We start from the raw sequence: 12,056 nt of genomic DNA on the forward strand, positions 1-12,056 counted from the left end.
TATATGTATGATACATTTTCTCAATAAAACAAAAATTCTCAATAAACATTGAAATTCTGCCTGAATTTAGAGTAGTTGCAACCCGTCAAAATAGTTGCACATTTATATGGTAAGCGACGTTTCTATTCGGAATGAGTCACTGACAGCTATTTTTATTGCAGACTGTACATAAGCGGTTACAAAAAACTGAAAAATTATGTGCTATATAAATAAGATATATTGTTGACTTATATATAAAATTGAAAGTTTTAATAGATCATAAATCTTTTTCTAGTTTAGCTAAGAAATTAAAGATCCAAGGCTTTAGCGAAAATATATTAATTCATAACTAAATAAATTTTGTCTCTTTTTTACTATTTAAGAGATTTAAACATAAAATGAATAAATAGTTTGTATAATATTAAATTCAAAAGTTTCTCTTAGGTTTTGGCTTGGCAAACTTCCTGGTTAATCGATAAAGACTGGGAAATTAAACCAAAAGGAAACCTACCAGAGCAATTAGATTGTATGCTGGAAGAGCTGGAAACAATTATTGGGCAGCCCCAGGTACAACATGCGTTAGCACTTATCACTTGTAGTAAACATGGTGTCACAGATTCTGAAATGCTCGATCTTTTGGCTTTTGATAGACACTTTCATAGCAGTACTACTTTTCGTAAGTATTTGTATTTTTCTAATCGAAATTTAATAATTCAAAAAAAATTTTTTTTTGCAAAAACGATGACAACCATTGCAAAACATTGCTAAAACAGTATAATCTTTCATTTCAAAACGTTTCGCCCTTTGGGATATACTTGGGCCAATTGTTTGATTAAGCACACAATTTATTGTATGAGTGGACTGTATTTATTTTAGTATGATAATATTTCAACAAACACAAATTCAAAACCGTTTAAAAATACTAGTACGCCGCTGTTGGGCTAAAAAATAGTGGAGAATGCGAACCCTGTGTTCTCTCTCATCGTTGATCAATATCTCTCAAATTAAATAATATCGCGTTATTTTCTCCCGCTTTGTCCCTTAACTAGCCAATCACAACGTCCGAATGCTTACTCCCGCTGCATTTGGTGCCGGGGCCAAATTCTCTGAACTGAAGAAAAATACTTCTATTCTCAGTAAAGTGTTTGATCAGTTCCGCCTGTTTAAAAATAATCTTTTAAATTAAAAATTATATTCTTTGTTGTGGAATTTTCCACAACATCCTGCCACCCCGTTGAAAGATTTATCTTTCAAACACAGATAAAACTTTAACAGTTTAAATATTTATATTATCATTATTAGGTAATGGGACTACCTTTGTAATAGACCTCGTAAAAATACCATTTTTAGTCTTTAGTTTGACGATTCTAATTTTGCCGCTTTGACTAGGAACTACCTCGATAATTCTCGCCACCGGCCATTCCAAACATCGCCTACCTTTAAATTTTCTTTAGGTATGAGCCACTTTGGTCTATTTTGCAGAAGATTTAAATATTCTTTAACCCATCTTCGCCAAAATAATTGCTGTACTCTCGTACAACGTTGAAATCTTGAAAGTCTATTTTCATTTAAATCTATTATATCTAACTCTGGAAAGGCTGTCAAACTTTGACCAATTAAAAAATGTCCAGGTGTGAGACAAGAAAGATCAGAAGAGTCGCTAGATATAGGAATTAACGGCCTGGAATTTAAGATGGCCTCAATCTGAGCTAATATTGTCGATAGTTCTTCAAAGGTAAAGTGAGCTGTTCCTGCAATTCGCTGCAAATGGTATTTGGTACTTTTGATGGCTGCTTCCCACAGTCCACCAAAGTGTGGGCTTCTCGGAGGAATAAATTTCCAGGTCACGCTCTTTGTTGACAAAAAGTTTTCTAAATCGTCTTTCGTAGATTTGTCACGGAAAAAGTTGTAAAGCTCTTTAAGCTGATTGTTTGATCCAATAAAATGTGTAGCGTTATCACTATAGATAATTACCGGGTTGCCCCTACGGGATATAAATCGTTTTAAAGTGAGAATAACATACAAAGACGCAAATGTAGGCCTTTGATAAGGATGAGCGTTTTGCCAATGGGTTTTTAACAAAGTAAGGGCCGCCAAAGTCAACTCCGACCTTTGAAAATGGACGTGAAGGTGTCGTGTGATCCTTAGGAAGATTCGACATAATTTGCTGGCCTGTTTACCCGCTAAAACGAAAACATATATTACAATTTCGTATAATGCGCTTAATTTCTGTCAAGCCGCCAAGAGGCCAATATCTTAATCGAAAGTTGGACAAAACACATTGTACCCCAGCGTGTCCCAAACGTATGTTCCAATTTAAGCATTAAGAAAACAACAGGATGTCTCGATGGGAGCAAAATAGGATGCTTTTGCTCGAAGGGCAAGTCAGCGTAAGCTAAACGGCCACCCACTCTAAGGAGGCCTCTTTCGCCAATAAATGGGTGAAGTTTAAGAACAGGTTTGTTTGAAATAAGCTTGTTATTTTGTAGATCTTTCAACTCTTGAGAAAGTCCTTTAAGTTGAATAATTTTAACGATACAGAGTTCTAACTCTCTGAGTTCATTTACATCAAGAGGTTGAGCCATTGATATTGAACTTAATAGTTCATCCTTAGGTAAAACCTTAAGGGTGTCAACATTTCTACTTGATATACGATTTTTAAGCCGAGATAAATAACGTAGCATAAATGCTAAGGTTCTCTGTAGTTTCGAAAATGATGAAAACCTTGAAAACATGGAATCCCAAAATGTATGTTCCTTTGAAGAATGAAATACAGTTTTTGAGATCCTTTGTTCAGGGACGTTTTCCATTGAAGGCTCCTGCAGTTTAAAGTTTTGAAACTCGTAATCTGTTGATCTTAGGAACTGAGGTCCGTTAAACCATAAATCGGACTTCATTAACTCGCTAGGGGTCGTACCCCGGGATACAAGATCAGCTGGGTTATCTATAGACTTTATGTAACACCAGTTAAACGAAAAAGTTAATTGCTGAATCTCCGAGACCCGGTTTGAAACAAAAATTGTCCACTTGGAGGGATGAGCCTTGATCCAGCAAAGTGTTATTTGGGAATCCGAATATAAGTAAACGCTGTCAAAGACAAGTTTATCATATAAAATTACCAGTGTTTTTTAAACCAATTTAGACAATAGTAAAGCTCCACAGAGCTCTAATCGAGGGATTGAAAGTGTCTTCAGAGGAGCAACTCGACTCTTTTACGCCACCAATTTACTTGTAACTTGACCATCTACATAGACAGTCCGAATATAGACACATGTGCCGTATGCCCTTAAACTGGCATCAGAAAACCCGTGAAGCTGGATTTTCAAAATTTTCTCATTAGAAGATAAATGTCTCGCTATTTTTAAATTTTCAAGCTGAGGAATTTGGGTTATAAAATCTGTCCATTCAAGTAAAAGTTGCGGATTTAAAATACTATCCCAGTCAATTTTGGATAGCCAAATTTTCTGCATTATAATTTTAGCAACTACCACATTTGGGGCAACAAGACCTAATGGATCAAATAGTTGAGCGATTTGAGATAAAACTTCTCGTTTTGTTGCGACTACCTTATTAGAAGGTTTGGGAAGAGTAATCGAGAACTGGTCGGTAGTTGCATTCCACGAAATTCCCAAGATCTTATGACTATTGTCAGATTTAATTTCATACATTTTTGAGTTTGACGATGAGTCAAGATTTAAAATAGACATAAGATCCTCATTGTTAGAACACCACTTGTGAAGATTAAAATTGCAGCTTGGAGCATTTCAACAAGCTGTTTTTGAGTTTCTATTAATTCTTCTAGAGAATCACTTGTACCAAGAATATCGTCAACGTATGTCTGCTGTAAAATAGCGTATGATGCTAGAGGATACCTATCTTTATTTCTAAGAGCTATTTCTTTTAGAACACGAGTCGAAAGATACGGCGCACTGTTCGTACCATAAGTTAACGTTAGAAGCTCAATACATTTTAGAGGCTCATCTGTATTATCACGCCACAAAATGTTCTGCAAAAATGTCATTTGAGGAGAAACTCGAATACATCGAAACATTTTCATAATATCAGCCGTAATTACAAATCTGGATGATCTAAACCGAATAAGAATGTCAAAAAGTTCAGGCTGCACTGTAAAGCCTTTTAACATTATATCATTTAATGATATGCCCGTGGAAGTCCGCATAGAGGCATCAAACACCACTCTTAATTTTGTGGTCGGACTTTGATCTCGTATCACACAATGGTGAGGTAAAAAATACTTGTGATTTCCGTCTTTATTATACAGTTCCAAAGGGATATATTGGGCATGACCTAACGTCACAAGTTGAGTCACAAAATATTTTCTCAACTAGCTCATCATCAGCAGAGAGGTGCTTTTCTTTAGTCAAAAACTCTTCTTGAGCCCAAAATTTCTCCATCAAGGTTTCCAAAGATGACTGTAGTGTAAAAAAACAAGTTTGGGGTTGTGCATCCTTGTAAGTAGCTTTATTCGAAATTAGACCTGTAGAAATTGGTCCACCTATTACATCGCCCAAGTATGTACCAATCAGAGTAAGGGAACTGCCCTCAAGGCGAAGTATCTTTCCGGTAAGTAGCTGATATATCAGCTACAAGAGGTAAGTCAATATTCGAAGAAACAAAAAATTCTGGATCTGCGAGAGTTACAGTGGGAGGTATAGGTATCAGGTCGCGTTTTAAATAGGACGATGGCAAGGGTTTTGTTATATTATGTAGAACAGTGCAGGTTATGTCAAACTGACAGCTGTCGTCAATATTTGAGTAAAACGTTAAGTTCACAACTTTGCTAGAGTGCATCATTGTTTCTCCAATACAACTGAGGTTAATATGTCTAGATTGAGAAGAAATGTTTAACTTATCAAGAATGCGCTCAGTAATTATAGAAGTTGTAGAACAAGAGTCAAGAATAGCCTTTACCAGTATAGGTTCACCATAAGAATCAAAAAATTTTACAAGCGCTGTGGCCAAAAGAGTCTCTACACTTGAGAGCATCGAACATACAGTGTGAGATGACGTAGCATCCAATGATGAGTCATTAGTGTGAACAACAGAAGTTTCATGATTATGATGCGATGAGTTTTGTGGCAAAGAAGTGTGATGTTGCTGCAAGGGAGCACGATTTTGTTGCAAAGACATCTGATTTATTTGCTGGTTGTTTATATTACTTAAGTGTCCTTCTGAGTTATTATTACGTGTTACTAAAGGTTGATTGGATTGTTGCAAGAGCCTAGGTTGATTCAAATCTGAGTGCAAGGTATGATGGTGTTTATTACAAATACCACAAGTACGTGACGAACAAGTTTGGGTAGTATGGTTGGAGCCTAAACATTTAAAACAAAGTTTTTTAGCCTTTACAGCATCATATTTTTCAGTACGGGAGAGAGCACAAAATTTCTGACATTTGTATATTCTGTGTCCAACAACATTGCAAAAAATACATTTAAAGTTCACTTGTGTTTTAGAAGGCACAATAGCATCATTTCGCTGAAAGTTGCTGTGGCTAAGGTGTACTCTATGAATCACTTTTGTATGTTTTAAATCTACTCCTATGTCTGGTATAAAAGATCGTTCAGAAATAATGCATCGTTTTTCGAGAAATTCAAAAAATAAGGTTAGAGTAGGGCGAGAGTTTATACCTAGCTCATAGTCAAAGGCCTTTCGAGTACCGGCATCTAGTTTTTGTGAAAAAGTATAAATAAATATAAGGTCCCATTGATCAACATTAACACGTAAATTCTTTAAACCTTCTATATTCTATTTAAGAACCGTTATAAGATCTCGAAGTAAAATCGACTTATTTTTATTAAGAGAGGGAGCATCGATGAGGTTTTTTATATAAGCACAAATAATATTTAATTCATTATCATACCTATCCTTCAGAGTTTTTAAGGCAACATCAAAGTTATCACTAGACAACTGTAAATTACAAATTAAACTTAATGCCTCCCCTCTAAGGTAACTTTTTAGGTAAATTAGCTTTTCAATTTTAGTTAATTTACTTCTAGTTATGGTACCCTTTGCAATACCCCTCTGCTTTCTTAGCGCTTCCATTTCGATAAAAGATTCCAAGAATTGTATACAAATTAATACAAGGTAATACAAGACAAATGTGTGAATACAAATATATGAAAAGGTAAAGACAAATTATGCAAAAGTGAGCTTACAAATGTCAATACGTTACACTTAACAAGTCTACCAAAATTGTAAAAGTGTCAAATATTTAAACTAAGATATACCTAGTACTTATTGAGTTAAAGCATAACAAGTCTCAGCGTAAGTGTAAAATACTATACTATAATAATATTTTATCAAAGTAAAATAAGTAACGAGTATTAGCATGAAAGTAAAAATACTACACTACAAATTTGTATTTTTTTTAACGTACTACTAAGTAAAAAAAGAGAAAAAAGTACCGCTTACATCACAAATACAACGTTAAAAGTATCGTCAAATAATCACAAAAAACTAAATGTTTAGTTGAGCACGATAGTTTTGTGTATTAAAAACCATCAAAGTTAAGTCTTCAAGTTCATAAAAACGAATAAAATTCGGTAAAAAGTTCACATTAAAATATACGAAAAAATTAAGCCTAAAACGCCACTAATCAAACACAAATTGTTCGAAGTTCAAGTTAATAAATCGGAAATCTCCTACCTTAAAACTGCAGTGTTATGTCAAACCAGTCGAAGTCTCACAAATTCTTTATTCGCGTCCCTGCTCGTTGGAAAAAACCATAACCAAATAGTCACAAAAATTCTCTGATTTCTGCTTGGGCTGCCTCAAATTTCCTCAAAATTATCCGGCACGAATGACCATTAAATTGGGTCAATTGTTTAATTAAGCACACAATTTATTGTATGAGTGGACTGTATTTATTTTAGTATGATAATATTTCAACAAACAAATTCAAAACCGTTTAAAAATACTAGTACGCCGCTGTTGGGCCAAAAAATAGTGGAGAATGCGAACCCTGTGTTCTCTCTCATCGTTGATCAATATCTCTCAAATTAAATAATATGGCGTTATTTTCTCCCGCTTTGTCACCTAACTAGCCAATCACAACGTCCGAATGCTTACTCCCGCTGCATTTGGTGCCGGGGCAAAATTCTCTGAACTGAAGAAAAATACTTCTATTCTCAGTAAAGTGTTTGATGAGTTCCGCCTGTTTAAAAATAATCTTTTAAATTAAAAATTATATTTTTTGTTGTGGAATTTTCCACAACAATACTAAATGACATTTCTGAAATAAAAAGTTTCAATGACAGCTTATGAGTAAAGGGTAAATATTATTGTTAGAAATGGTCTTATATGAAGCTACATGGTAAATTAAATAGTCCAGGAAAGTTAACGGCTTTAAATGTAATTTTTTTTTTAAATTCTGGTTCCCGTATAGTTTTGTTTCACATAAATTCCATCACTATAACTTGAACCGCTTAGCGGAGCCGGCATTTACCCTTATGTTATCATGTAGGAAGAGCCATAATGATATATCTTTTGACAGGGTGTTACATTTTCTTTAAAATAGCTCTTCGTTTTACAAATTTCAGCCAGGGCTTTCCGCGAATTTAAAATTAATGTTATTGTTTAGTACCTCCGTTTTATCTTATTAATTGTTAAAGATATCCATCGTTCACTTCCATGCAATAGTACAGCAGCTTTTCAAAATGTTCCCGGATATTGTGAAACATATCAAGTGTAATTTGATGGCATTCATTAGTGATGCGGTTTCGAAAATCATCTAAGAATTCAGGATGGGTGACATACATTTTTGATTTCAGTTGTCCAATAAACCTAGCGCTGATTATAATTATACAAATTGATCAATGTTATGAAAAAAAAGTTAATTCATTGCCTGTAAGACAGAGTCACATTGACAAAAAACTACTAAAATAAAGGCTGTTTCAATAAGAACACAAGATTTGAATTGCGCGCCATGATTGACAGTCAGAATATCACATGATTATGACGTAACAGATTGATCATTGTTGACAGATGGGATTAGTAAACATGGAGCATAACACGGCCGAACAACGCGTTTTGATTGTCTAAAAATATACAAATTCAACTGACTCAATAACTGCTAGCTGCAGACGGGTGCATTGATAACACAGTTGCTTGTGCCTCATTTGGAACCTATTGATCTTGACCATATGTGGTGTCATCAGGACGGGATCATATCGCCGGTCAAACATAATTCTCAAATGTATATTTTCTAAATCAATAAATATTTTAATACTTTGTTACAAAAAACATCAGTCAAGACAGAGACTTGACAGAAATTCATTTATCTTTATTGGAGGCGAGGGTATTTCTAGCGAGCATTAAAAGAACTGATATCTCGTATTTCATTGATAATAAATTACTCTAAAACAAATTTCTTAATAATAGAAAAATAAAGTGTTCTCTATTTTACTTTTTAATGGTTACTGGCTACAGGGTTTAAATATAAAAACTATATTTAATTATTTTTTTTAGTTCCTTGGGCGCCAGCTAATTTAGCCTGGCCAAGACTCATAAAACACTTAGCGCCCTTTCTTCTTTGGTCTCTTACTGGTGGTGTATTGGGTATTCAATGGAGAGACGACCTTTTGCGAAAAGCAGTTAGCAAAAGATATTTTAATTTCAAGATGTGGGCACATGAAACATTATATGACTATTATAATGTAAGTTTATAGATATTTTTTTATGACGTCCTTAACTTTTATTTTAATTGTAGGGAAAATGGTGCCAACCAATTCCAAAGAATTTTCAGGCGAGGGTGATGACTCAAGAAAACAATTTAGGCAAATGGTATGGCTGGATTGCTGCACTTTTTCATTTTTCACTTTTGTTTTATTTTTTGTTGATACTACTACTTAATTTGCTTCTAATAAAAGTCAGTACACAAAAAATGCTCTTATGGCAATTTGTTTACGACCATTCAGTTTCTCAAAAAAAAGTAATTTGTGTATTGATTTATTTCATTTTTTACTACCCTCCACGAGTATTGGTACTTAGGTTTTATGATTTGTTGCATGTACATTATTATGATTTAATAAAGCTTTTACTTACAATTTTTATTTTATTTTGTTTCCATGATTAGAGTTTTGAAAATACAATCATGCTTATTTAACAAAGAGTATTGATTATATTTTTAAACTATCCTCTCTAGTTAGCAGGTATTTTATATTGTTTTTTTGTGTTGTGTGCAAGCAGTTTTCTTGTACTTTGACATCATAAAATATGTATAATTATTTTAAAATATTATCTACTTACCAATTTTTAGAAAATTACTAGGTATGTGAATTTTCATTTTATTTACATTATTATAGACATAATTAAAATTAAACTTATACAATTCTATTTAATATAAAATATTAAATATCAAATAAAAACATGCTGTATATACAGGGTGGTGCGATTTCGACTGTTTTAACAGAAAACTCATATTTTCCGAACAGATAGAAAAAAATTGACTTATATGTCATAAGCTCAAATTTTGTAAAAAAAAATTTCAAGTTATGAAAATTCTACTATGTCAAACTGTTTTGCCGCTAGGAGGCGTTTCTTGAATTTGGTCGATTTCGAGAATTAGCCATAACTTTTTTGCTATTAAAGATAATTGACTTCTGAAAACACTTTCTCAAAGTACTTTTTAATGATAAATATTTTTATGTTATATATTTTTATACAGGCTGTTTCATAAAGATTTTTAAAACTTCCGTGCTTTACAAGATTTAATTTTAACACTGGAAATATTCTTTTATCTGGTTGATGACGTTCAGGAAAGGTATTTAAATATAATTCACTGGCTGCCTTGGAATTTTCATTAGACAGAAAATAGCACTTTAACATGTCAACTTTTTCGTAATTTTCATAATTTCTTTTTAATTCTCTACATATTTGAGCACTATACAGCTCTAAATACAGCAAATTTAAATATGTTACTGACAGGAGAAATAAACAATTTTCTATCTGGCTGTCACATATGACATGTGCTGTTTTTTACCAAAGCCTACTTCTATAAAAATTAAAAGACTTCGAAAATGGAAAAATGACAATGTAATATCGGAAATATCGGAAACAGCTAAAATAAGATATATGGTGTTATATATTTTTGAAAAGAGGGAATTCAATGGCTTTAAGAATTTATAAAAAAATAATGTGTTCCATAAAAAAAAAATTTTTTTTTAGAATATCAACTTTCTGAAATACCTTGTATAAAAATATTTATCATTAAAAAGTACTTTGAGAAAGTGTTTTCAGAAGTCAATTATATTTAATAGCAAAAAAGTTATGGTTAATTACCAAAATCGACCAAATTCAAGAAACGCCCCCTAGCGGCCAAACAGTTTGACATAGTAAAATTTTGATGACTTAAATTTTTTTTTTTACAAAATTGAGCTCATGACATCTAAGTCAATTTTTTTCTATTTGTTCGAAAAATACGAGTTTTCTGTTAAAACAGTCGAAATCGCACCACCCTGTATATTGGGGAGAATATGCAAGAGAATATTAAGCCACTTCACATAATTATTTAAAAAAATAGTTTAAAGAATTTTTTTTTGTTATAACAACGTTTCTGGTTTTGAAGAATGTTGTCTAGATTGGCTCATTAAAAACAACAAGTGTGAAGAAAAGTAAAAATCAAGTTCAGTTATTTTAAAAATTTACCGTAATAATCAGATAACTATAGAGAAAAGAAACCAAAGAAACTTTTCGTTCGTAATATATTATATATTGTATATGTGTTTACGAAGTTTGATTTGTTTATTTACATTTTGTCGTTTAAGCTCTTTTTGTGATTTTTTAAGCTTTTAAATTCTTAATATTTAAAATAGAAATGTTTTTAAATAAAGTAACTGTTGACACTCGTATTTTTAACTGTCTACGTGCTTACATTGATATAATGTATATGTTCACATCAAATTAGCGTTGAAATTGAAAGTATTCATTTTTATATGATTATAATAAGTAAAATAAATAGTTTGTCTAACCTAAAATTCGAGTCCTATTCCACTATAAAATTTCTATTTCTTTTTATATACTATAAATCTTTCTTGCTAATGGTTTGAAACTATAACTCGCAGTCTTTGGGCTAAGAGTGTTATGGATCTCATTTTGTTGGAAGGGTTATTCTTTAGTTTGGTTAGTTCTAGGCATACCATTTTGTAGTCAACCTATTTACAGATCGCCTCTAAATTTCTCATTAAAAAAACTACTATTAAATTTCAGAAATTGTTATTTTATATGTCACTTCATTTTTGTTAATAGCATTCAGTCTACATAAAATCTTGCAGAATTGTATATTGCGTATTCATTTCTTCGTCGCAATTCTTCGAGGGCTCTATTTTACCGGATAGATGTTGCATCTATGTTGAGGAAAGGAAAATAGGTATTCTCCTAATTAAAATGAGTAAATTATGAATGCCCTTTAAGAAGACCATTGACCGCTCATTCGGTTAAGAAGTTAAAATTCCAAGCTACGGTTCAAGTCATCTTCCTTTAGATCTTTCCCAAGGAGAATATTGTAGCGCTTGTACCTTTCATTAAGAAATAAATTAAAACACTCGATGCCCAAAAATAGTCAACTGATTTATTTTACACGTACACGATTACTTAAGACTACTAAAATACTTACAGATTTATTACTATTTATGTCGATTTATTTCTTATTAATAAAGTATAATAGTATTTATTTATTTATTTATTATAAATAAGTATACAGCTAGAGTACAATTAAATATGCTACACTATAAAATATATCCAATGCGTATTATTGAGAAATAAAAAAATAAAAACAATTACATTAAACTATGTCAATAATGAAAAAAATAATTAAATTTTACATATTATATACTACCGTGTCAAATACAGTGGGTCTGATTTTGAGCAGCATAAAGCATATTCTCATTATTTAAATGAAAGAATTCAAACTCGTTAAATCTAAGTCTAAATCACAAGCATAAATATTAAAATAGTAACATAATTATTCTATTAACTGGGGAATTGATATAAATATTTGATCTGGAAAGATCCAAGTGAAAAGTTTTTCTTTGCCTTGTATTTCCATTATTTACAAA

General features: G+C 32.1%; 1 protein-coding gene across 6 annotated transcripts in view; it reads left to right on the forward strand.

Moving 5' to 3' along the window:
• LOC126735444 (NACHT and WD repeat domain-containing protein 2) overlaps positions 1 to 12,056 on the forward strand; it is a 77,803-nt gene that overhangs the window by 30,211 nt on the left and 35,536 nt on the right. For all 6 annotated transcript variants that reach the window (XM_050439431.1, XM_050439433.1, XM_050439432.1 and 3 more), the window contains 3 exons: positions 424 to 655; positions 8,470 to 8,657; positions 8,711 to 8,784. In XM_050439431.1, the coding sequence (XP_050295388.1) occupies positions 424 to 655; positions 8,470 to 8,657; positions 8,711 to 8,784 (494 nt within the window). The remainder of the gene's footprint in view (positions 1 to 423; positions 656 to 8,469; positions 8,658 to 8,710; positions 8,785 to 12,056) is intronic.

The sequence above is a fragment of the Anthonomus grandis genome, chromosome 4 (assembly GCF_022605725.1).
Source record: "Anthonomus grandis grandis chromosome 4, icAntGran1.3, whole genome shotgun sequence".
Taxonomy (NCBI): Eukaryota; Metazoa; Arthropoda; class Insecta; order Coleoptera; family Curculionidae; genus Anthonomus; species Anthonomus grandis.